Here is a 26,431-nt window from a genome sequence, read left to right on the forward strand (position 1 = left end):
GTTCAATGGGGAGTCTGCTTCTGCTGCTCCCTCTGCTTGTGCTTTCTCTCTCTCTCTGTCAAATAAGTAAAATCTTTATATATATATATATATATATATATAAAGATATAATATATATATATATATATATATATAGTAACATTATTCCAGAAAAACCTAGATCTGGTAAAAATTCTGAAGGCGGCGCATGAATTACTGAGGTGTGGCACCCCCTCACATGCTTCCCCCAGAAGCAAGATTCCTGGTTGGAATCTCAGGGCGCTTGGCTCTGGCAGGCAGCAGGCAAACTCTCCACCTCCTCTTGTCTTGACTTCTAGTACTTTGAGTACACAACCCAGAGGGACCTTCGCCACAACATTGCGAAGCAGCTGTGTCTACACGCCGGTGCCAGCACCCTGGGCCTGAGGAGCTGTCACTTCACTGGCAAAAACAGCCAAGTCCCCAAGGATGAGGAATGGGAACTGACCCAGGTGAGTCAGCTGCCCAGAAAGCTCAGAATCAAGAGCCTGCGACCACAGCTGCCCCCCACCCCTTCCTTCTTTTCTGCATCTTTAGCCAATCGAGAAGATCAAGACACTGTGGAGAGGATAGAGACAGTGGGCTTGGTCCCGGGCAGGGCTCTTGGGGCATAAGGAACGTCTAGTGAGGTCCGGCTCTGCTGATAGGAAGCTGAGGTTGGGAGTTAGGGTCCCCGGCCATCGCTGTCGTGGCTTACGGATTTTTAGGCTGAAGCCAAGGAGATGCAGGTGAAGATTCATGCACGGTTCCTGCTGGCATGTGTGCGCCGGGCACAAATCTCACACTCACCTACAACGGGTTACTCTTCCAGAGGCTTTTCCCGTGGAGGGAGTGCCGCCCCCGGTGGAGATGATCCCGCTGAAGCTGGCAAGGCTGGTCGCTAGTAAATGGCAGGCCTGGGATTCAGACCTAAATCATTCTGACTTAAAAGCCTAGGGTCTTTCTAGTATACCATACTGCCTCAGGATACAGAATGTAACTTCTAGAATACTGGACCCAGACTAGCAGTACCCATGGGCCTCCACACCCCACCATACCCCAGTCTCCAAGGCAGATACGGGCCATAAGAAAGGCTGTAAATATGATCAAAGGCAGGAGGTGGGAGTAGGCGGCAGGGGCTCAGACCTTTGAGCCTGGCCATTTAGAAGAGGGGTCCCTAAGAGCATTAGCCCCATGGTCCCGCCTTCCTCTATTCCAGCTGCTCGGGCTAAAGCCGGAAGTGGGAGATTGACTCTGGACCCAGATGGAAACTCAGGAATGTATCCTCTCAGGGGAGCTGGCATGCAAAGAAAGAAATTTAGAAATGTCCCCTTGTGTCTTGTTGCATTTCCTTTGCTTTTTCCTTATTGTTCCCCGTCTCACTGTCCCCTAGTAGCACTGTTAGAGATCTGAAGCCCAGGTTGATCTTTTACTGTATCCTCTTTTAGGACCGGCTAATCAGGAACTTGGGATCTGGTACCTGCCTGACATCTGAGGACAAAAAGCCAGCCATGGCCCCTTGCAACCCCAGTGACCCCCACCAGCAGTGGCTCTTCAATTAAGTCCTCAATCACCCCCATGGGGGTTCCCCCATGGGGATCCAAGCCTCTCAGGAAATAGGATTTTGGGGAACCTGATATTTGAGAACCTGTTGATCAGCTTCTCTGTAGGCCTTAAAGATGGATTTCTAAACCCAATGGATATCAAGGCAGGATCTTTCTACTCCTTGCAACAACGTAGGGCCCGTTTTCCGTCCTCCACGTTGATGAAAGAAACCACTGGAACATATGATACTAGCTCTAGAGCTTACCTCCTGTTCTTGAAACAGAGTTCCAAGCACAAGGCAACTTGGGTAGGGCCCAAGGCAGCAATTCTGAATTCCAGAAAAATACCTCTACAGTCACGTCCTGAGTTCCTGGTCATTTGGGCACTCACAGAACTAGTGAGGCAGTACCTTCAAACAGAGAGACTACAGGTCTACAGGAGTCTCCCTGCTGATATTGCCTGAAATTTCTAGAGCCAATTAGTTTATAGAAAGCACCCTGACGGAAATCCTTTATCTTCTTTCGTTTGCACAGTAACCCTGTGAAAAAGACAGGCCGGGAACAACCAGGCCCATTTTACAGATAAGAAAGCAGAGGCAGAGAAAGAATAAGGTGCTTGTCTGTAGTCCCACAGCTAGTGGATGGCGGGAGCCAAGACTGAGACTTGATTTCGAATGCTGAACCAGCGCTCCTGCCACCACACCATAAGAACACTAAACACCTAGCCATCAGCCTTCCCATTCTCTCCTCCCTCCGTGCTGATCACTACTGGCTGGCCGACCTCTGCAGAGCCTAGAACAGCGGCATCAGGTAGCCATGAGGGAGACCACAGTTGGGGACCCTGGGATGTTAGTCTGAAAGCAAGCTCATGCAGACAGTGAGTCTCAGGCCTCAGTCCCAGAAGCCTTTTTCCAATGGCCCGTATATAACGTAGGTGAAAAGCCAACTGGCAGTGGGCAAAGTTGAGGTCAAGTGAAGACAGAGCCCAACAGCCCCTGAACCCCTAAAGGTCTGTGAGCACCATTTAAAACTGTTGCTGTAGTCCAACCCTCTCTTTTTTGTATCGTAAACCCAAAGCCAGATGACTAATTTGTCCAACACCACACAGCAAGGTATTGGCAGCATGAGACCAGAACCCGGATGAAACTAGCAAGAGCCCTGGGCAGTCTGAGGCGGCAGAGACTATGTAGAGAATCGAGCATGATCGTGGAAATGGCCTCATCTGCTGTGCCTACGTGGAGTCCCCACATGGCGCAGACCTGACATGCATATCAGCTCTTCTCCAAGCTAGATGGACCCCACCACGCCTGGCCGCTTTGCCTGAACTAGAGAGCCCAGCTGCCCAAAGGAGGTGTCCCATTCCTTCCAGAAGGGCTTCAGACTTTTGGCAGCAGGCTGTCATCTCGAACATCACCACATGATGGCGCCGTGGGACCACAGCCTCCTCTCCCCGCACAAGTGCGTAAATTCCTTCAGAGCCGTCAGGACCCTGTAGGGGAAACATTCTGGGGTAGCCCAGACAGGGAGAGGAGAGAGTGGCCAGGATATGGCTAGGGGTGGGGAAAGGAAAGGAGAAATTCTTTCCTGGAAAGAGAATTGGACCTGAGATCCCAGTGAAAATAAAGGTCTTACGGCATTGATAAAGGAGACTTGCCTTTGGTTCCTTCTCCCCCCACATTGTCCCTTAGCCAACCCATTGGCAAATCTGTTGATTCAGGCTGTGGAGAGCCAAACATGTCTAGAAAGTTCTGTCACATCACTATCTCTTGTCCCCTGACATCCTCTGGCCCCCGATCTAACCACCATACTGTGTGTCAAGCCCACATAGACATAAGGAGATGTAAGATGAGACTCTTGCCCCGTGGAACTCACTCTTGCTGGAGAAGCAGGTGGAAGTAAGTCAGGACAAGCCTGGAGATGTTCAGAGCCATGCTAGGTGACATGGAAAGAACAATCCTTCCGTCTAGGGGACTGGGGGAAGGCCTCACAAAGATGGTGACATTTGACCTTCAGCCTCAGGGATGAGTCCTGAGGGGGCATCTCACACAAGCACCCATCTAGAGTGAGAAAAGTCATAGGGAGACAACGCTACAAGTGGCTCTGAAAAACCAAGGGGACATGGGGGTGAAGGAGCAGTGGATACAGAAGCTGGAGGGTTGGGGCCACACCATGACTTATATGGGACCTAGTTCTTTCTGTCTTCATGAAAAATTTCTTAAATTACATTTTACAACTGCATTGGTATAAAGATGAAAATAATCCAGGCTGATGGTATTCATTTGATTTCTTCCGGTTTTTAAAGAAACAAAAACTGTGGGCCCTTGGCTCTGTACCAGCTGTGTAAGTCGACCCTGTAGAACAGTGGGTCGGAGCCTAATTGAGAAGGCTTTGAAGGCCATCCCAATGTGCGTACACCACAGGGAGCCATAGTTCCTACCTCTGGTCCTAGCCCTACTCTTGGTTGCACTAAGTATCCAAACGTTTATCAGGTGTTGATCGTTTGCCATTTATCCCAATATCCCTCCTCCTCCCCATGGCATCACTCAACAGCTCTTCAACCCAATCTTAGCTTATACGCCCAAAGAAGGGGCACTATTGCGGTGCCAAGATTCCTCACCCCTACACAAAAACAGCATAACATCTCCTGGGGGTGGTCAGCTAAGAGTGACTCACAGGGAGTGAGGGGGCAGCAGAAGAGAGGAAAAAACCTCACACCACACCTAGAGAGTAGGCCCAGATTTAGGGGTGAAGGGAAGCCTAAGGAAGGTAGGTGATCAAGAAGAGGGAGAAGGCACTGATGGGGTGGTAGAAAGGTTCATGGCCTCCCCTTAGCTAAGGTTGGGCTCACCCCAACCCAGTATTTATACTATTGCTTAAAATTCACCCCTCTAACCATTCTCAGTGTTAACCTAAAACCTTACATCTTGCTTAAAACCTTGGTGCTGCCCCTGTGCCACTATCTCTAGAAGCCTTACCTTGGCATTGAATGGCTGCTCCCGCCTAGGGATCTGTTTCCCACCTGCAGAGTATTGGCACCATTGCCAAAAATAGCCAATATCCTAGAAGATATTCTTATTTTTAATTACAAAAGTAACACCGTAGAGAAGCCAAATAATACCTAACAATATGTATTTAAAAGTGAAATCGGTCCTCACAATGCCTCCATACCTATTGATTCATTCTCCAGAAGTAATAACTTCTGTGTAGAAACCCTGCCATCCCCTTCTTCTATGAATGTACAAATAGACACATACCCAGGACCATATCATCTGCAATTTGATGTCTTCATTTACTATCTCAAGGACATATTTTCATGTCAGTTCCTTTAAGTCTAACTTGTTCTTTAAAAACTAGAGAGTAGTCCATAATATGGTTAATCCCAAGTTCTTTAACCTTTCCCTGCTGATGAATACTTGGGTTTTTCCCCAATTTTGCAAAAACTTGGTGACAAAAAGGCATAATCCACATCCTCGTACATTTATTTTTGTGCTAGTGTTTATTTCAAAAGGATGCATTTCTATAATTAGAATTGCAGAGTTAGAAGAAACGCAGTGCCTTGAAATGCAGATCCAAACCACTGTCTACATCTAACCCTGAGAGTGAGAACAGAAGAGTCAGACCAGGGGCTCCTGGGTGGCTCAGTGGGTTAAAGCCTCTGCCTTATGCTCAGGTCATGATCTCGGGGTCCTGGGATTGAGCCCGGAATCTGGCTCTCTGCTCAGCGAGGAGCCTGCTTCCTCCTCTCTCTCTGCCTCCTCTCTCTCTGCCTGCCTATTTGTGACCTCTGTCTGTTAAATAAATAAATTTAAAAAGTAATAATAAGGGCGCCTGGGTGGCTCAGTGGTTAGGCCGCTGCCTTCGGCTCGGGTCATGATCTCAGGGTCCTGGGATCGAGTCCCGCGTCGGGCTCTCTGCTCAGCAGGGAGCCTGCTTCCCTCTCTCTCTCTCTCTGCCTGCTCTCTCCGTCTACTTGTGATTTCTCTCTGTCAAATAAATAAATAAATAAATAAATATTTAAAAAAAAAAAAAAAGTAATAATAAAAGACCAGCAGGGGAGATGAGGCTGGGCACGAAGTTCAGGCAAGGCTGTGAGGGCCTTAAGTGCCCTCCTAAAGAGTTTGGTTTTTATGCAAATACAAATTGTGCTCCTCTGAGCTAGGCCAAGGGTGTGCAGTGGGTGGGACATGGGCCCTGCCCCTAGAGCTCACTTTGGAGTGAATATGGAGTATGCTTTAGGGGGGCTCCTACTCCTGGGGCGAGAGCTGTCTCCTTAAGTCCAGAGCAGGCAGGGAGGTGGGGGGAGGATGGACAAAGAGGCCCTGGTCCCCTACCCAAGCTCAGTCTTCTTCCCCACCTACTTCTGTTAGAATGCTGGGGGTGGGACTGGAAAGGGGGGCCCTTCATGTGACCCAAGCGCCATAATGTGATTGCCCTGAACACCTCAGTGACATAGAGAACAGAACTCCTTCCAACAATTCAGGCCTCTTCTGCACCTGCAGGCACAAAACTTGAATTCCAGGGGCATCTGGGTGGCTCAGATGGTTCAGCATCTGACTCCTGATTTTGGCTCAGGTCCTGATCTTAGGATGGTAAGATTGAGCCCCATGTCTGGCTCCAAGCTCATCGAGAGTCTGCTTGGGATTCTCTCTCTCTTCCTCTTCCCCTCCCCCTGCTCATCTCTCTCTCTCTCTCTCTCTCATAAATAAATAAAATCATAGAAAGAGGAAGGGAAGAAAAAGGAAGAAGAAAGAGAGAGAAAGGAAGAAAGGAAGGAGGGAGAGAGGAAGGGAACGAAAGAAAGAAGTTTGAATTCTGGAAAGCATCTAGGCCACAAAGACCTTCAGGTGAACCAGGTGACTTTCCTGCCTCTTTGCAGGCTTCCTGGCTTCTCTCTGCCTAAATCAGTAACCCCACTCATAGCCTTCCCTCTGGGGCCTCCCAACCCAAAGTCCTCTGCCCCTGCCCCCTGGCAGAGCACCCTGCGCCTCCTTCCTTCCTCCCCTCCTGACTTTGATGGACAGAGCCCTTCCTCTTCTGCATCACACGCCTGGCTCTCACCTGTTCCCTCTGCCCTCTGTGCTCACATCCCTCAAATATCTCCCTATGCTGCAAGCCCCCCTTCTAACCTGTCTCACGCTCTCCTTCTCTGGGAGCTCTCTTTGTGGCTTTCCACGGAGTCTCCCCAAACCTGTTTCTTAACACCTTCCTCCACCAGAATGCTCTCCAGGGGCGTCTACCCTGCTTTGGCTCCCTGCCTTTATGCCCATAGGTGTCGTGGGGGCGTGTCCCACCTCCCTGCTTGGGCAGGGGGAGCTTGCTAAACACGCTTCCCTCCTCCACAGTCCACACCGACAGACCCTTGCCTCCAACTCCTCCTACACAAAACGGATGTCTGCACTTACAGTGCCACTGAGGACAAGGAAGGCAGAAGGCAGGGACAGACCCAAAGGGGAGACAGACCCTGCGGGCAAGGCCGGTCCTGGCTCCCCCTCCGATTTCTGAAAAACAGTTTATTGGATGCCTTTCAACTGAAGGCAGATGATTAACTTAGCTCTCAGCCGACCTTGTTCTGTCTTTGAACAACAGATAAATTAGTTCACTTGCAAATCGATCTTTTCGTTTGTATTTCCATGTCACCTGTGATTTTTCCCGCCTTCCAGCGGCAGCCCAGCAGGCTGGCAGCAAGGTCTGCAAAGCTGCTGATAAGAGGAATATTAAAGAGGGCTTGGCTCCTGGCAAGGGGTCAGTGGTCCACTCAGCCGGCGACATGCTCCGCTTCCTGGTCTTCACCACCCTGGTCCTTTATGGTAAGTGGGTCATCTGGCCTGAGTTCTAGAAGGAGGAGGATTTGAGCAGGAGGGTCAAAAGCTATCCTTAAGTCCAGTCTCGTTCTCCATCCCTGAGCGGGATGGAACACTCCATGAGTCTAGCAGAAACTTTCCCCTCCCCCCTCCTGGAGCCCATGTGAGAGGGACAGTCAGGGTCACTCGCCATGCAGAACCCTCTGGTTGCCCGGATCTTGAACCATGAAGCAGATAAGTCCCTTTCCGGGGCCTGGGCTTTCTCACCACCCCCACTGACAGGAAGACACCCTGAGCAGATGCCTGGCTGGGATGTTCACTGCTGCCCTTGCCCCTTGGAGAATGCTGCCAAAGCACTGTGTGTGTGGGTAGAGGTGGGAGGTGACCTCAGGCCATAGGATGACCCCAAGCAAGGCTGAGACCACAGGGAGCCTCTGGGCCCTAGCCTAGGGATGTGAGATTCGTCCTTCACCGGCTACCAGAGCTCTGGGGACACCTGGGGAAGCAGAAGTCGTTCAGATTCCCCTGGTTTCAAAAGGAGCTCCCATAACTCTCAGTGGGGGCCCTCATTTGCTAGGGAGGAACTGTGAATTCACAGACAAAGCACACTGCCTCCCTGCCCCCCACCCTGAGCTGACCCCATGCTTAGTCATCACTCACTTTTCTTCTGCCCCACAAAGGACACAGCACCCAGGACTTTCCAGAAACCAATGCCCGGGTAGTTGGAGGGACTGAGGCCCGGAGGAATTCCTGGCCCTCCCAGGTAGGTGTTCCTTCACAGCCCCCGGCTTCTAACAAAACATGAGTTGCCTGTGGGCAGGTACATGTGTGTTTGTGAACGTCCTTATCCACAAGAAGCTCGTCAGTATCAACAAGCTTGCCAACCCTCTGGCTTGCAGATTTAGGTGAAGGGGACCAGGCACAGGTGGGGAAGGCAGGCGAAGGGCTTGGAGGAGGGGATGTGAACTCCAGCCCCACTCCCTTCCCCAGGCACACACCCGAACACAAACCACGTTTACGTTCCTGGAGACACCACACACACTCGTAAGACTTGGCGTGAAACGCAAACCCCGGACTCTTCACACATGCGCACACGCACACATGCACACGCACACCATGCCACACCGTGCACCTCTGCCTTCATGCATGCCCCAACCTCCGAGGGGAGCATGCTGCTTATTTGACTATTTAGAGTTTCTGGTTTTGTAACAGGGCTTTGATTTAAGCAATTCTAAATGTGTAAACCTAGCACATTAACTGGGAAAGGGCCACACTTTCAGAGGAATCACAACACTTAGAATGAAATTCAGGGGGTGCCTGGGTGGCTCAGTGGTTTAAGCCTCTGCCTCTGCTTCAAAAGGAGCTCCCATAACTCAGCTCTCTGCTCAGCGGGAAGCCTGCTTCCCCCTTTCTATCTGCATGCCTCTCTGCCTACTTGTGACCTCTGCCTGTCAAATAAATGAATAGAATCTTAAAAAAAAAAAAGAAAGAAAGAAAGAAAGAATGAAATTCAGTTCACGACAGTTTGGAGCCCAATTTTCAGAAGTAGGGTTGTTTTGGAATATGGGAGCTGCTGAAGACAATGTGAGTTTTCCAACGGTCCTTCTGAGTATTCCCTGAGAGATGGGGACAGGTGATGGGGAGACCTTGGAGGGGGCTCTGGAGACCTGAGCCAGAGGGTTAGATGATGGAGCAATCCCATGGCCACATTTCCTACCAAGAGGAAATGAAGGTAACAACCGAGTTCATGGCCCTTTGCAACAACCCAGGTTAGGGATGTCAAATACACGATTTGTGTGTCTTTCCTCCCCCTGCCCACGGACAAAGCAAGCATCACCCAACAATGGAGCACTCTTTGCTGCTGATCCCAAGGCCATCTGCACACTCCTTCTCACCATCACCCCAGGGAGCCTCCAGCAACAGATCAGTAGCAATGGACAGGACCAATGAAACCCACTGGCCAGCTCTAGCCCACAAAGTTGGAGAAGATTTTGAAGGATGGCAGGAATTGAAGGAAGTGTAACAGGTTGTTTGGGGCAGAGCCTTTTTTTTTGTTTGTTTTTTATTTATTTGACAGAGAGAGAGAGAGATCACAAGTAGGCACAGAGACAGGCAGAGAAAGAGGGAGAAGCAGGCTCCCCACTGAGCAGGGAGCCCGATTCGGGGCTTGATCCCAGGACCCTGAGATCATGACCTGAGCTGAAGGCAGAGGCTGAAACCACTGAACCACCCAGGCACCCCTGGGGCAGAGCCTTTTAAGAAACACCACCCTCTTCCTCTTTTCTCCCCTCCCCTTCTAGATTTCCCTCCAGTACCTGTCTGGGGGCAGATGGTACCACACCTGTGGAGGGACCCTCATCAAACAGAACTGGGTGATGACGGCTGCTCACTGCGTGGACAGGTGAGAAAAACAAAACCCAGCTCTGCTGAGCCCTTGGAAGGGGAGAAGTCTGGCCTTTCTGGAGGAATATGTGTCTTTTAGCACTCGGGGCAGTACTCTAATGGAGCGTTGGGGGCCTGCAGGGAGGCTGTAGGATATCATGAAAAGGAAAGATTTTTGGCATCAGGCAAGCCTAAGTTCAAATCCCAGTCCACCTTCTTCCACCTTTGTGACCTTGGATGGCTTGCTTAGCTTTTCTAAGCTTTCATTTTCTTACTTCTTTTTTTTTTTTTAAAGGTTTTATTTATTTATTTGACAGAGAGAAATCACTAGCAGATGGAGAGGCAGGTAGAGAGAGAGAGAGAGAGAGAGAGAGGGAAGCAGGCTCCCTGCTGAGCAGAGAGCCCGATGCGGGACTTGATCCCAGGACCCTGAGATCATGACCCGAGCCGAAGGCAGCGGCCCAACCCACTGAGCCACCCAGGCGCCCCTCATTTTCTTACTTCTAACACGGGGTAAAAATACCTACTTCTTAAGAGTTATTGGGAGGATTAAGTAGGTGAATATCTCAATGCCTGGTCAACATCTGGCTGGTAATCTCTCCCCCCACCCATATTTGTCTTGAGCCATTGTTTTCAAATCTGAGCATGAATCAGAATCACCCAGAAGGCACAGATTGCTGGGTCCTGCCCGGCAGAGCTTCTGCCTTAGTGGGTTCAAACTGAACCTGATAATTGGCATTTCTAACAAGTTTCCAAGTTATACTGATGCTGCTGGTCCAGGGGCCATGCTTTAAGAACTATTGGTTTGTAACCTCCCTCAAATCCCTCTGTGGGCTGAGAGCCATTAGATCATCTGTGCCCATCACCCCTCTCCCAGGTTATGAGATTTTCAGTCTGTGAATTTTAGCTTCATTAAACTGGGCAATGAAGTTGATGGTAGTTTTTGTCACTGCCCCCCAAGTTAGTAAATTAGAAAAGGAGAGAGCTTATTACTTCCTCATCTTCTAGGGTCTTTGTCTGTCCTCTGCCTGGGCCAGTTAAGATGGCTTCCTGTACTAAAGATAGGATGAGAGATGGTTTCCCAGCTTCTCTCTGAGGGGAAAGAGCCCCCTGGATCCCTCAGGGTTTCCTTCTCTTCTGTCACTCCAGAGCAATGACCTTCCGCGTGGTGGCTGGAGAACACAACCTGAACCAGAACGACGGCACGGAGCAGCCTGTGAGTGTGCAGAAGATCTTGGTACATCCATCCTGGAACAGCAATAATGTGGCTGCCGGGTAGGGCCAAGGTTGGGCTGGCCTCGGGCTAATTGGCCAGCAACAGGGTCTGGGCGTCCCTCAGGTTCATTCAGAAGGATTCTGAGAATTTGGATTTTAGAAGGCTTGGGAACTTTTATTTTAAGATTTTATTTATTTAGTTAAGAGAGAGAGAGAGCGCGCTCTAGTGAGAGAGCAGAAGCAGAAGGATCAGTGGAGAAAGAGGGAGAAGCAGGCTCCCCACTGAGCAGGGAGCCCGATGTGGGACTTGATCCCAGGATCCTGGGATCAAGACCTGAGCTGAAGGCATCCACTTAACGACTGAGCCACCCAGACGCTCCTCATCTTTCTTCTTTGAGAATTCTTCTCTGCTACCAAGATCATACCACTCTGCTCCTTTCTGATCCCCCCTTCATAACTGAAAGATGTAAGCTCCACTCCCCTGGGTTGCAGAGGTCCCAGCTAGACTACAACACCAAGACCTCACCAGCAGGTGCTGCTGTTAAACAAGGAATATCCTCCTGTGGGGGTTTGAGCCCCAGCAAGTCAGTCCCTTCCTCCTTCAAAATCGTTCTTCTTTTCCTTTTTTTCCTTTAAAAAGTTATTCATTTGATTTATTTATTTAGAGAGATTGAGATCACGAGTAGGGGAAAGAGAGGAAGAGAAAATCTCAAGCAGACTCCCCACTGAGCACAGAGCCCCATGTGGGGCTCGATCTCACAACTGTGAGATCATGACCTAATCCAAAATCAAGAGTTGGACATTTAAAGAACTGAGCCACCCAGGTGGCCCAAAATTGTTCTTTTTTTTTTTTTTTAAGATCTTATTTATTTATTTATTTGAGAAAGCAAGCACAAATGTGGGGGAGGGGCAGAGGGAGAAGCAGATTCCTCGCTGAGCAGGGAGCCTGATGCAGGACTTGATGCCAGGACCCCAGGATCATGACTGAGCTGAAGATAGATGCTTAAGCAACTGAGCCACCCAGGTGCCTCTATAGCTGTTTCTGACTCTGTGGGGACACAAAAGCTTAGTGAGGGCCAGCCCCTATTCTGACCTGAAGAAAGGCTGAGCTGGCTCCTTTGTTCCCACAGTTATGACATTGCCCTGCTGCGCCTGGCCCAGAAAGTTACCCTCAACAGCTACGTCCAGCTGGGTGTTCTGCCACCGGAGGGAACCGTCCTGGCCAACAACAGCCCCTGCTACATCACAGGCTGGGGCAGGACCAAGAGTAAGTCACCTGCACGGGCACCATCTACCTCATGGGTCTTGAGTAGGTAGCAGAGCTTCTGGGCACATTTTTCAGTGGTCCTAGGTGTTTATAGCCAGAATCAAGAAACCAGAGATAAAATAACTGGTCCATGAAATCAAGCTAAGAACAGACCACAGAATGGTCAAGTCACATAGACTGATAACTAAAAAATAGCAACAACAAAAAAACCTTGCCTCAGAGAATATTTTGTATCTGCCTCTCATTTAATTTAATTTAATTTTATTTTATTTTTTTTTTTAAAGATTTTATTTATTTATTTGACAGAGATCACAAGTAGGCAGAGAGGGAGGCAGAGAGAGAGGAGGAAGCAGGCTCCCCGCCGAGCAGAGAGCCCGACGTGGGACTCGATCCCAGAACCCTGAGATCATGACCTGAGCTGAAGGCAGAGGCCTAACCCACTGAGCCACCCAGGCGCCCCAATTTTATTTTATTTTAAAAGATTTTATTTATTTGAGAGAGCGCACACAAGGGAGCATGTTGTGGGGGGCAGAGGGAGAGCTAAAAAGTCTCAAGCAGACTCCCCACTGAGCACGGAGCCCCATCATGGGGCTCAATCTCAGGCTCCTGAGATTACAACCTGAATGGAAATCAAGAGTCGATGCTTAACCAACTGAACCACCCCGCCTCTCATTTTATACATGAGGAAACTAAGGCCCAACAAAAGTAAAAACCTTGTGTAAGATCACATGACTAGTTAGTAACTAGTTAGCTGGGGCCAGGTATCCTGGCTCCCATTTTGGTGGTCATTACACCATCTGCTACCACCATAGATAGTCACTGGGCTGTGGGTTGGAGTCAGTAAACCAGAGGTAGCTGGAGGTCCAGAGAAGTGAAGGCAGAAGAGGCCTCAGCTCTCTTCTGATCACCATGGGAAGATTTCTGGTAGGGAATGCCACCCAGACAACATGGAAAGGCAGGAGGGCTATGAGCAGAGATGGTCAAGAAGGGCAGAGCCATTAGGCCTGACTGAAGTCTGTCAGCCATGCGCAGCATTTGAGCTCTGGAATAGAGGTGACTAGTCTACTGGGAGAACCTGGAGCTAAGAGAGAGAGAGAGAGGCTTCTAATGCAGCTGCTCTTACTTGACTTAATGTTGTTGTGGTTCAGCCTCCTGATCTGTAAAAGGAAGGGGTTGCTATAAGGATACAAAGAAATAATGTAGGTGCCAAGGCTTTGGAAAGTCAAAAGAGCCAGATAAAGGAAAACTGCACCAAGTTCTTGTGAAATGAAAATAAGGGTGTACAGTCCCAGTTCTGCTTAGTACGGTTGGCTATGCAAGGTGAAAGCAGGAGAGTCATCCACAAATAAGACCATTTTGGTCGCTTTAATTTTTTTTTTTTAAAGATTTTATTTGACAGAGAGAGAGACACAACAAGAGAGGGAACACAAGCAGGGGGAGTGGGAGAGGGAGAAGGGAGCCTCATGTGGAGTTTGAATCCAGGACCCTGGGAATCAGAAACTGAGCAGAAGGCAGACGCTTAACAACTGAGCCACTCAGGCACCCCTTTTTTTTCCCTTTTTTAAAGCAGGAGTAGGAGATTGGAGGTTAGTGGTCTGGAGCTGGGGAACAATGACGAGGATGACCCCTGCAGGGAGGGGCCTGTAGCTTCCACAGAAAGAAGGGATGGGGGAGGAACCATGGCATGGGAGGCACAGAGAGAAGGAGCTTGCCCTGAGTTCAGCTTCCATCAGAGCTTGGGATGGTTGGGCAGGGTACGGAAGGGTTCTCCCCCTGGAGAGCGTGTGGGGCTGACCTCCAACTCTGTGTGTCCTGTTCAGCCAATGGGCAGCTGGCCCAGAGCCTGCAGCAGGCTTACCTGCCCACTGTGGACTATGCCACCTGCTCCAGCTCCTCCTACTGGGCTCCACCGGTGAAGAAAACCATGGTGTGCGCGGGAGGAGACGGAGTTCGCTCTGGATGCCAGGTGAATACATGCTGGAAATGTCAGAAAAACCACACGAGGTCCCTCCCCACTCCGCCTCCCATCCCCCACCATTTCCTCATGCCCTTTTCCACACCTACTCCCACCGCCACATGTGGACCAGACTTGCCACTCTGGCGCCTGAGGGAGAATGAGTCTGTGCTAGGAACTCTAGTCTCACAGAATCTCAGAGTTGAAAGGAACCCTAGAAGTCATCATGCCTGATGCCCTGACCTTCCTGGTGGGTGGCCCAGCATCTGTGTGTTGGTGTATGTGTGTGGTCCTCAGAAGCTGTCAACCGCCTAGACTTTTCACAGCCCCAGAGTGGTCATTGCAACTGTGTGTGAGGAAGCTCTCTTACCGTCAACCCCAGATCTCCATCACCACGCCTTTACCTCAGTAGTATTTCGAGGAGGACAGACAGGTTACTATGGCAGGAGAAAGTGCAGAAAATAGTGTCATAATCATTTATATATATAATACTTAGACTCTTCTATTTAGACAGGGTCAGTCAGCAATATACCATCTTACAGATTTCTTAATGCGGTTCAACAAATGTTCTTGATTTCCTATTAAGTGCCAGCCACAGTGCTAAGTGTGAGGGATACAAAGATGACTCAAACTGAGGGTTTAGTGGAGGAAGGGCAGTAGCAGGCATGTGATAGGACATTGTCAAACAATGTGGGTAAGTGTGATTTAAAAAAAAAAATGCAGAGGGCAATATAAGAGACTCAAAGATAGGGACTTACTTGTACCTTTTGGGGTAAAAAAAGACTTGGAATCTGTAAGGGAGTTCTGATGCTTATGTGGGAGAAAGCCAGGCAATAGGGGAAAAGCTATTCAGAAAGACCAACAGGAATGAGGGCCTGGGCCAAGAAACCACCTAGAACTCTTACAGAATTACAGGGCGTTCCCTACAGCTAGAGCAGAGGTCAGAGCCCACAAACTTCCAAATCCTGCTGCCCTGTTTCTCTACAGTCTATGAGCTAAGAATGATTTTTACATTTCTTAAGTTGTTTTTTAAGATTTGTTTATTTATTTTGAGAGAGAAAAATAGAGAGCTCAAATGGGAGGAGCAGCAGAAGGAAAGAGAATCTCAAGCTGATTCTAAGCTCAGTGAGGAGCAAGAAGTGGTGCTTGATCTTACCACCCTGAGATCACGACCTGAGCCCAAACCAAGAGTGGCTGCTTGACAGACTGAGCCACCCAGGCACCCTGATTTTTACATTTTTAAATGGTTGGAAATAAATTTTAAAAAGATTTAAAACTTAAATCAAAATGGGTGGCTCAGTCCATTAAGCCTCTGCCTTCGGCTCTGGTCACAATCCCAGAGTCCTGGGATTGAGCCCCACATCGGGCTCCCTGCTCAGCAGAGAGCCAGCGTCTCCCTTTCCCTCTGCCTGCTGCTCTGCCTGTTTGTGCTCTGTTTATATCTCTGTCAAATAAGTAAATAAAATCTTTTAAAAAAAATGTCATGACATATGAAAAATATAAAATTCCAATGTTCATGAAAAAGCATTAAGTTGGAAAGAATACAGCCATACTTGCTTACTTGTATATTGTCCATGGCTCCTTTCATAGAGTTGGATAGTTGCAACAGAGACTCTATAGTCTGCAAAATCTAAAATACTTATTATTTGGCCCTTTATAGAAAAAGTTTGCTGATGTCTGGGCTAGAACATAAACTATTAACCTATCAGAGAATGTCAGGAGATGATGCTAGAGGCCAGTAGGAGCCTCTTGACTTAGGGCTGCAAGGGCCATGTGCAGGGGAAGAAAATTTTTCCCTTCTTCCCTTCTAGGTTCTTTGGCTCATCTAATAATTAAATTGGTGTAAGACAGATTAACATGAGAAAAACAGATTTAATTTCATACATGCAGAAGCTCATAAAAATATGACACTCAAAGGCAAAGACCTTTTAGACAAAGAAATAAATTTGTGAAGAATTGACATGACAAAGAAGTTCGGGCTTGGGGTAAATGAGTGAAGGAGCAACAGAGTGAGGCAATAGCGTTTGTTATACAGCCCTAAATACCCTTCTCCGGTGGTAAAGATGTCTCCTTACAAGGGATACCTTTCACATGGCATGTTTATTTTCTGCTTTCAGAGGAACAAAGTGGGGTTAGAATATCCTTCTTATGCTGTCTGTTCTTAAATAATTCAAAATAACCAATATCCCAAAGTGGTATATTTGGGGGCAGCCTGCCCTGAACCTCCATCATATGCTTAGGCTCATGAACTTTATCTCTTAGCCTGAGAAACCACACAAGAGTTATGAACAGGAGAATAGAGTGATCAGATTTGCCTTTTAGAGGCATCATCTGATGACAAAGTAAGCTTGCTTGAAAGAAGGTGAGGTTGACCAAGAGACAGGTTAGGAGACTGTTGTAATTATCTAGGCAATAGATTTGAGGGCTTGAACTAGGGCAGCAGAGAGAAAGCAGAAAGAAGTAGGATCTGGAATGACTTTTACGCATCTGGTTTAAGTGACCTGGGAAGTGTTTTGCTACCTCCATTGAGAGAAGGTTTATAGAACGTAGAAGGTGATGAATTTGGTTCTAACAAGTTTATTCTAAAATCCCAGTGGGACATTCAGGTATAATTACCCAGTGAGTAATTAGATATAAGGAAGTAGAACTTTCGGGGAGAGCCAGACTAGAGATACAGCAGGCAAGATCCACCCCTGGATCCCAACCCACCCCCATCCCGCAGGGGAGAATTTTTTTTTTTTAAGGTTTTATTTATTAATTTGACAGAGACACAGCAAGGGGAGTGGGAGAGGGAGAAGCAGGCTTCCTGCCGAGCAGGGAGTCCCATGGAGGACTCAATCCCAGGACCCCAGGATCATGACCCAAGCCAAAGACAGATGCCTAATGACTGAGCCACCCAAGCACCCCAAGAATTTGTAGAATGAGAAAAGAACAGTGAGTTGAGGAAAGAACTGTGATAACATGAATACTTGAGCGTTTCAGGGGTAGGTGGAGGACAGAGAACCCATAAAACTAGAAAGGGATTAGAGATCATAAGGGTTTTCCAGAATCTCGGGAAATACTGATGTGTCCTACACAGTATACAGTGCATCCAGGAGTCACAGGAGATAACTGGAAGGGCCCACTTGGGCAGTTGGTGGGTCACCAGTAACTGTGGCAAGAACAGTGTCAAGAGAGACGAGGGGGAGAAGCTTTATTAAAGGTAAGAAATGGAAGAGGCAATGAGAAACTAAGGAATGGAGAATCCCTTTCAAGAATCTTGGATGAAACAAAGGGACCAAAAAATATCTGGTAGCTTTCAGGAGGATGCCCGGTCACAAAGCGGGTGACTGTAGTACCACTGAGTGGGTTAATAGGGAGAGAGGAAAGGATCTTGTAGGGTCAGAGAGAGGAAGGAGTGGATGGCACAAGATCCCTAGAGGAGGAGAGATGGAACCAAGGGTCAGGTGCAGCCGGAGCAGGAAGGGAGTCAGCAAAGTACCAAAATGTGCACGATCCGAAAGAGCGTGTAAGCTGGGTGGCTGGAGGACGGCGGGTGTTCTGCATTGCTTTTTCCATTTACTTATAAACTAGGAGTCAGTTTGAACGCTGAGAATGAAAGAACAAGTGTTGTATGGTCTGGATTAATTAAAACAAGTGGGACAATGATCCTCCGAGATGTTCCTGATAGGGTGAGGTTGGAGACCATGCAATGACTGAGTATAGGATTCACTCCCTTTGACTCGAGACTCAGTTGCAGGGAGTGGGTTAGTCCCAGAGCTGGGCTTTCCTGCCTTAACCGGAGCCAAAGGACAAGAATGCAGACCAAAGGCAAGGTCTGTGCTGGGTGGAAGAAGAGAAGCCAGCAGGAGGCTGGCAGGCTGACTGAAATGGTAGAATCAAATGAGCAAAGATTTCTGGTGAGCACTTAGAACCATGGAAGCAAGGCGACCAGCTCCTCCCAGTTTGCCCAGTCTCCTGCATGGTGGGAGCCCTACACACAGAGCCTGATACACAAGGCAGTCTCTGCTAGGCCCCTACTGGCTAGCTTCCCCCTTTACCCTAAGGTTTAACGTTTCTGGATTAATTCACTTTCCCTCTGCTCCCTCAGCGTCTGGAACTCCAACAAAGCAGAATACTTTTCTTCTGACAGTGGTTCCAATTTGACAATTCTCTGAAGCAGTTGGGTATCCAAGGCCTTTCCCACTGCAGTTTTTCCAAGACCGTGTCTTCTGGGTTTTCAGACTGCTGGGTCCCAGCCCTTCATCTCAGGCGGGGTTCACCGAGCCCTTCTCACCTCAAGTCAATCCATTCATTCCCACTGAGCTCTTTCCCAGCTCTTCCTTCTACCCTCAAATCCTCAGCCACTCCTTCCAGCTCTCGAGGGCCAGTGTTTCTTTTTAGTTCAATTAGCCTAAGACAATAGTATTAGAGACAATTTAATTACCTTCCATTCCTCTAGTCCGGAGATATTCTCAAACCCCTCCTAGAATTTGGGTGGAAGAGGGGCTCCTGTGTGGGACAGTCAGTTGAGTGACTTGGTTTAGACTCAGATCATGATATCATGGTTGTGATCTTAAAGTCAGGGGATCAAGCCCCACCTGTGTCCACTTGAGATTTTCTCTCTCTCTCTGAAATAAGTAAATCTTACAAAAACAAAAACAAAAACAAACAAACAAAAAAGCTTGCTTCTCCTTTAAAAAAAACATCCCTCACTTTTGATCAGATTCTCAGCTTAACTTTGAGGTCCAATGGAAACATAAGGCATTAGCGCCTCTCTCAGCTCCTGCTCTAACGTTCTCACAGCTTCTTTTGTGAAATTTTGTTGATCCTTTTTGTGCTATTCACAGGTCAGGAGGGTTTTTTGGCTTAACCTCCATGATAATCACAGGCCACGTGACATCAGATTCACGGTCTTTACATTGCTCATTCTCTTCATTCCTTTTTTGGTGTTTCTGGTTTGGGGCAATCCTTTGCTAGGTGGTCAGTGGCTGTGAACGTGCATTTGGAGCTGTTGAGAGGGTAACAATGGACCAGGGAGACGATGATGATTACTCTAAGCAGGATTAATTCCTGATGTTTGGAATGCACTTTGGAGCCCTGGTCTGCAACACCCAAACCAATCAAAATCAAAGAAGTCTAAGAGAGACCCCACCGTAGGAGACACCTTTTCAAGCCAAGTGGCTTGCTCGGTGATCTTATGTGAGTGAGTCTCAACTCCTCCAGAAGTGTTAATGCAGGTCCAGCACTGGTGTTGACCATAGCATGGACATCACCTTGCTCAGTTAAGTATAATTAAGGACTACCCTACCATTGAGAACAGCATTGGCCGGAGTCTGTCTAAGGATCTTGGTGGCAGAGCTCTTGTCTTGGCACTGGATTCTACCATATCTTCCAGAGTTAAGGAAAGGTTTCTGATCAGATTCTGATGTACCTCTGCTCCTACCCAGGGAGGGGTGGGCCCTATCGAAGGAAGTGAATCCACATCATGAATATCAATGACTCCTTTCTAACTCAGTTCTTCCTCCAACTCAATGATGTAAATCCATCCTGAGGGGATTCACTGCTCATCTGTGGAGAGTGGCTGGCACACTTGGATAGCCTAAAAGGCACTTCCTGGCTGTGTACCAGCTATCTAGTCCTTTGTAGACCCAGAGAGGGTGATAGCAACCATGGATAAAGACAAATTCTCTCAGGGCACAAACCACTCCTTGAGCAGGTGCCCCTGTTAGGTAGAGGCATTCCCAGGGATTGTTGCATTTGCCCATTCAAGCCAGGGTACAGTTAGGTCCTTTCTTAGCCTCTTAGTAAAAGGTTATTCTAAGTTCCAGGCATTACCCGCCTCCACACCTTGTCCATGACCCAGGAAATGTGGATGATGGTGTTAGCTTTCCAGGCCAGCACCAGAGAAAAGGAAAGAAAAGGAAGAAGAAAAGGCTTCCTATTTTGTTAAAGTATGAAGACTTCATCTGGCAGCTTGGGAGGAAGCAGTCTACTGCGATGTCAGCTACTCTGTCCCTGGTCACTTTGACTGGGAGGTCTCTAACATTTATGTGGGTCCAGCTACCAGGTGGGGCCTTCTCTCCAAATTTAAGTCCCTGGAGTCTGGCTGCCCTCTGGGTGGTGAGGAGGACCTGGTGTCCTCCCTTCCAAGGAGATTCAAGGGCAGTCTTTGTTCTTATTGATTCTAAATTAGAAGAGTGAGAGAAAATTCGAAGTGTTAGTTTGAAGAGTCATAGCCAGATTTTTTAGGAAACTAGAAGAATTCGGGATCCAGTCCAATTTACGGGCATATAATAGAACCTCAAAGACAACGATCGGGATTAGAATCTAATACACATGAAAGTGTAAACATAATTTCTTCTCTCTACAATTACCTTCATTTTTTATAGTAAAACTAATTTATTTGCCTTAAACTTTGCCTGATTCTTTATACATGTGCAGCAAGAATAGTGATTGACCACATAAGGTCTTTTTAAAAATCTTTATTTTAACTTTATTTGGATCTAGTTAATTAACAGACAGTATACTATTAGTTTCGTTGTAAGGTCTTTTTAAGACTGCTTTGCTGGAACCTTGTAAGCAAAGTACCAGGTCAGTCTTTCCACGAGGCTTTATTGGGTCTGTAAAGTCAACCTTAGTTCCTTGAAACTGTCTGGTCATATCCGAGTCTATGTACAACTTTCTCAAATACAATATTCTAATCAGAGCTTTCGTAACATAACCAGTGTTTCCAATGCGTCTTGTTATACAAGGAGATCAGATTCTCACTGAATGGCTGTAAATAACTAACTGCAGTTCCCCCGGAACAACATGGGTTTGAACTGTGTGAGTCCACTTATATGGGGATCTTTTTCTGTAAAAATAGAGAACAATAAGAGTGTGTTCTCTTCCTTATGAATTTTAAATAACATTTTCTTTTATCTAGGTTACTTTACTATAAGAATACAGTATAGAACACATATAAAATAAGATATGTGTTAATTGACTATTTATATTATCAGTAAGGCTTTTGGTCAGTGGTAGGCAACTAATAGTTACATTTTCTCTCTCTTGTTTTTTTTTTTTTAAGTTTTATTTATTTATTTGTCAAGGAGAGAGAGAGAAAGAGGGCACAAACAGGGGAAGCAGCAGAGGGAGAAGGAGAAGCAAGCTCCCCCTGAGCAGGGAGCCCCATGCAGGACTCAAACCCAGAGCCTAGGATCATGGCCTGAGCTGAAGGCAGCTGTTTAACCCACTGAGCCACCCTAGTTACATTTTCGAGGAGTTACATTTTCGAGGAGTAAAAAGTTACAAGGGCATTTTTAATTATGCAGGGAGAGGCGGTCAGTGTCCCTAACCCCCATGTTGTTCAGGGGTCAACTATATATTGTCACAAAAAGAATACTCGAGAGTTTTTGAACTCTGGAGAGATCAGGTAGGGAGAAAAAGCAAATGTTTTATCTTGGTTCCAAAGATATAGCTCACAAATTGTTAATAGCTGAAGAGAGAAGAAGAAAAAGTTTCCTAAAATCTGGAAAAAACAAAACATTGGAGAACCAGCCATGTTTTAAACAAGAAATCAGACAAATTATAATTATCCACCTCAATTCACACAGGCCCATGAAATTAATATTCGTCCTACTTGAATCCATTTCTTCCATCAGTCCTGGAAATTTTCAGCCATTTCAGTTGCTTGATCTGAAAGTATCAGAAATCTGAACTCTATAGAGTACTTGCCAGATTCTTTTCCATGAATTTCTCTGAAGATAAAACACATCTGCAGGGCACCTGGGTGGCTCAGTGAGTTAAAGCCTCTGTCTTCATCTCAGGTCATGATCTCAGGGTCCTGGGATCAAGCCCCGAATTGGGCTCTCTGCTCAGCAGGGAGCCTGCTTCCCCCCCTCTCACTCTGCCTGCATCTCTGCCTACTTGTGATCTTTGCCTGTCAAATAAATAAAATCTTAAAAAAAAAAAAAAAACCACACACACATGCAAGAGGCTTTTGTAAAATCATCTGAGTAAAACAGTAACTCCATAAATGATAAAAGACTTTAAAATTCCCATTTTTAAAAAAGATCTGATGGGAGTTTATTATAATGGAACTAATAAGGGGACTTACCCATGGCCCTTGGAAATGGCAAGAAAGACTGTAAATTCAGTGTTCGCAAAATGCCACCCACACCTGTTTCTTGGTATCCCCGGTGCTGTCAGAAGTATCCTTTGGTCTGGTCTCTGCCAGCAAATCTGTTACGTAACAAAAATTCAGCTGAATAAATTTAGAGATCAAAGTGGCTTCAATGATTCATGAGTCAGATAGCATCTCATCTAGAAAATAGAAAGGAAGTTAATTAAGCTATAGGAAAGAAAAGGGTGTTAAAGGCAAAGAGAGAATGGAAAAAGGAAATTATTAGCAAAGAACGCCTTGTTTTAGGCAAGGTTGCCCTCCTAAGAGGTCTATCAGATTACCTCCCAGTGCTGACTGAGAAATTCCAGGTTGGCTGGTTAAAGGTCACATTTCTGGGAGAAGCTGAAGCTACAGTTGGGTTAGGTATTAAGTCTCGGTAGAGCTTGGCATAAGTGACTTTATTTTGGGCCTGCTGTCATTTTTTAATAGTTGGAACATTCTGGAAGAGTGCTTTATGATCAAAAGCACCTTATAAGTGAATTATATATATCTTCATGGAGTCAATAGAAGCTCTTAGCGGTCTCTGTTCTTCCAGAAACATGCTTGGCACACCCAAGTATATGTTTTATTATGGGTCCGTAGGCATGTTTTCCTCTATTTCTCTTTCTTGTCTTAAACACTATTTGATGTTGCAAATCCTTCAGTGAGTTCATGAAAAATGGAAGCAGTTTGGGGTTTTTTTTTTGCATTTCTTCCCCCACCCCCACCGCTCCACCTCTGGCTACCACCAGTCTGTCCTCTGTACCTATGAGCTGGTTTTGTTTTATGTTTAGATTTCACATAGAAGAGAGATCACAATGTATCTTTCTCTGACTTGTTTCACTGAGCATAGGTCCCTCTAGGTCCATCCATGTCCTTGCAAATGGCAAAATTACCTCTTTTTTCATGCCTGACCTCTCATCCATATTATGTTCTAAAATTACTTTTCATTTCCTGCAGAACTTGGTTTTCCCTGGAGTTAATATCTGTCTTTTTAATTTGCATAACATATACTCCACTTACCGCTAACTCAGCCCTACACTGTCCACTAGTTTGTAAGTGACCTATATTATCCTCTTGACCTCAGTGTTTTGTGTCTTGGTGTGGGTTTATTTGCATTCATTGTGAAAGAGACTTGGTGGGTTTTCTCATTTTAGAAGCTCCAGAACTTTGGTCCTGAAAATATTAATTGGATGATGATTTCCTCCCCTCCATTGTTGTAGTCTCTCTAGAATTTCTGTTATTCACCTACTTACCTCCTAAGATAGTCCTCTTATTTTCCTGGTCTCTCTATATTTTGTTTGCTCTACTTTATCTTCCAAGCCTTCTTCTTCTTCTTCTTCTTCTTCTTTTTTTAAAGATTTTATTTGACAGAGATCACAAGTAGGCAGAGAGGCAGGCAGAGAGAGGGGGCAGGGGAAGCAGGCTCCCTGCTGAGCAGAGAGGCCCATGCGGGACTTGATTCCAGGACCCTGAGACCATGACCCAAGCTGAAGGCAGTGGCTTACCCCACTGAGCCACCCAGGCACCTTCTTCCAAGCCTTCTGATCTTTCATTTCTATGATCACAGTAATAATTCCCAACGCACTGTGTTTTCTGAATGTTCAATTTACTAGCAAGCTGTTCTTGTATCATGGATGCAATATTAATCATGGTTTTTTACTGCTTGTTTCCTTTTACCTGCAAATCTTGGTTGCCTTCATTTTTTTATTTCTTTAACTCTTTATTTTGAACTTCATTGGTACATTAGAGGCTTTCTTCAGATGCTTGGTACTTCTTCACCATCTGCTCTTAATTTCAGAGTGAGAGTACTAAAAAGCTGATCAGTAGCTCTGAGACTTCGGTGGGATTCATCCATGGTAAACTGGTCTGTTGAGTGATCTAGTGAGGCCACTGCGGCAGGGGACCTCCAATGGCAGTATCGTCTGGTATTCCTTTGTATGCTGGTCAGATTTTCCAGAGAAATATCTTTCCATTCTCTGTCTGGAATTACATATGTGCTGCCGAAGCGAGCACTCTGTCTGGAATTATAGAACCGGCAGCCTGGGAGCTGAATAAGGAGGAGAGTGTCAAGGTCATACTCTATCAACCCAATTTTCTCTGATTCTAAGCCTGAGCATGTAACCACTACCCAATACGTCACTTTCATTCCTCATTACCCCAGTGTTTTTTTCCCCTACCCCAGTTTAGTTTAATGTGTTGACTACCCACCCTGCATCTAATCACTAAGTCTAATGAGAACCATTGGTCTAAATGCTGGGGATGAAAAATCATTACAACACTCTACACCCCCCCAGGTTCAATGTAAGTCAATAAAAGCTATTGAGCTTTCGATGTTCAAAGTTCTATGCTAGACTTGTGGAGAGGAAATGTGTCAGTAAGACACAATTCCTGTCTCAAGAAGTTCATAGATAGACGTGGCAGGTAGAAACAAATTATGAAACCAAACTACAAGGCAGAACATGACATGAGGGCAGCAAAAGAAAGGAAGAGGTACTACGGTTGTTCTGCAAGGAAGAAGAGATTACATCTGCATTGTGGAGATGTGAAGGAAGGAGGGATTTGAATCGGAGCAAAGGTTCAGAGATTTAAAAATGGAGTTTTAGGGGCGCCTGGGTGGCTCAGTGGGTTAAGCCACTGCCTTCAGCTCAGGTCATGATCTCAGGGTCCCGGGATCAAGTCCCACATTGGGCTCTCTGCTCAGCAGGGAGCCTGCTTCCTCCTCTCACTCTGCCTGCCTCTCTGCCTACTTGTGATCTCTCTCTCTCTCTCTGTGTCAAATAAATAAATAAATAAATATTTTTTTTTTAATGGAATTTTAGGCCCTTCCTTCTCCTCCCTGCAGGGTGATTCTGGGGGCCCCCTCCATTGCTCGGTGAATGGCAAGTACACTGTCCATGGAGTGACCAGCTTTGTGTCCAGCCTGGGCTGTAATGTCTCCAGGAAGCCCACAGTCTTCACACGGGTCTCTGCTTACATCTCCTGGATGAACAAAGTGAGTCTTTGCACATGATGGGTTGAAACAGGGTCACCTGAAGATCCCTGTCCTGGCTGGGTCGGGCAGCAGAAGCTGGCCAGGGGAGCCCATCATTTTCCTCACCACATTCATTTACTCCTCTCCCTTGCCTCCGTGGTGCACTTTCCCTCGATAATGCTGCCGTCCTGGGTTCCCCTCCACACAACCACCAGGCTTCACCAAAGTGTTTATCACTTAAGTCGAGATGGTGACAACAGCAGACCTTAACCAGGCACGTATCAGTGCTGACCTACGTCAAAGCCAAGAGAAAAATGGCTGCAGCTAGGGCCCCCAGGCCACTGGGCAATGGAAGGGTCACTGACTCCCAGGCATTCTTTCTGAGCACAATATGAGAAGTTGCTCTACCCTTCAGCAAGACGTTTTACCACTCTAGACAATGCCTGATGGTTAGGTGAGACTTTACCTACACAGCGACCTAATGGTAGAGCTTCACCACCATCCCACCTATGCCCTCCAACTTTCAAACACACTCTGGAGTCTTGTGGCATGAACTTTCATTAACAACCGTTTCCAGGCCTGCCCTTGCCATTAAGTGCTGGGTATGTGCCTGTAACAGTGAATTGTCCCGACACGACTGAAATCTCCTTCCTCCCCACCCATCTCCCAATTCCCCCAGAAACCCAGTACAGGGCCACACTCAACCAGGAGTCCTGGAAGAAAACAGAAGGGAGGTGGGCAGAAGTTGCTTACTGTGGGCATATCGACTTTTCCTTCAGGTCATTGCCTCCAACTGAACATCTTCCTGAATCCAATGGCATCCTGCCCAGGAGGACGCTTAGATCCATAGTAACACTTGAGGCCACCAAGGAAAGAACACGAGAGACCAGCAAGCCTGATACAGAAAAGCAAATAAAACTGAATATACACGATCATCCTGAGTCTTTTTATCTGTGAGAGAACCCTCTAAAGGAAATGTAGTTCTAGGATCCACAGTTGATGCCACCACATTTCTGTGCTGGTTCTTTCATTTACCACCACCTCTCCCAGGTCCCAAACGAAGCCAAGTGGAAGTGGTTTTACATTATCCTTTTTGCATTATTTTCAGATCTACACATCTATCCATCTGCCCCTCTGCTCTCCCTTCCATGTGTATTTGCTATATTCAAAGG

At 46.9% G+C, this 26,431-nt stretch overlaps 2 protein-coding genes across 13 annotated transcripts in view; both read left to right on the top strand.

The window, feature by feature from the left end:
- The window catches only part of GALNT6 (polypeptide N-acetylgalactosaminyltransferase 6), a 35,508-nt gene extending 32,323 nt beyond the window's left edge, over window positions 1-3,185 (top strand). For 10 of the 12 annotated variants that reach the window (XM_004774719.2, XM_004774722.3, XM_045073389.1 and 7 more), the window contains 2 exons: window positions 318-470; window positions 1,446-3,185. In XM_004774719.2, coding sequence (XP_004774776.1) covers window positions 318-470; window positions 1,446-1,559 — 267 coding nt within the window. In that variant the 3' untranslated portion in view covers window positions 1,560-3,185. Of the gene's footprint in view, window positions 1-317; window positions 471-1,216; window positions 1,325-1,445 lie in introns of those variants that run through there. The other 2 variants (XM_045073390.1, XR_001176688.2) reach the window with 2 other exon arrangements.
- A 4,027-nt stretch (window positions 3,186-7,212) lies between these two features.
- On the top strand, window positions 7,213-26,191 carry CELA1 (chymotrypsin like elastase 1). The gene is made up of 8 exons (XM_004774725.3): window positions 7,213-7,348; window positions 8,023-8,105; window positions 9,643-9,743; window positions 10,874-10,999; window positions 12,070-12,206; window positions 14,027-14,172; window positions 25,131-25,280; window positions 26,039-26,191. The coding sequence occupies exons 1-8, from the start codon at window positions 7,309-7,311 to the stop codon at window positions 26,054-26,056; spliced, it is 801 nt and encodes a 266-aa protein (XP_004774782.2). The 5' UTR covers window positions 7,213-7,308; the 3' UTR covers window positions 26,057-26,191.
- Window positions 26,192-26,431: the final 240 nt, after the last annotated feature.

Source organism: Mustela putorius, unplaced genomic scaffold (genome assembly GCF_011764305.1).
Source record: "Mustela putorius furo isolate JIRA1106 unplaced genomic scaffold, ASM1176430v1.1 tig00537227_pilon_pilon_pilon, whole genome shotgun sequence".
NCBI lineage: Eukaryota > Metazoa > Chordata > Mammalia > Carnivora > Mustelidae > Mustela > Mustela putorius.

Excerpts from the sequence above, each read along its gene's own strand:
- CELA1 (XM_004774725.3), top strand. The coding sequence starts at position 7,309 with ATGCTCCGCTTCCTGGTCTTCACCACCCTGGTCCTTTATG. Across the intron at positions 8,106-9,642 it reads GGAATTCCTGGCCCTCCCAG|ATTTCCCTCCAGTACCTGTC; the intron begins GTAGGTGTTCCT and ends CTCCCCTTCTAG. Across the intron at positions 9,744-10,873 it reads GCTGCTCACTGCGTGGACAG|AGCAATGACCTTCCGCGTGG; the intron begins GTGAGAAAAACA and ends CTGTCACTCCAG.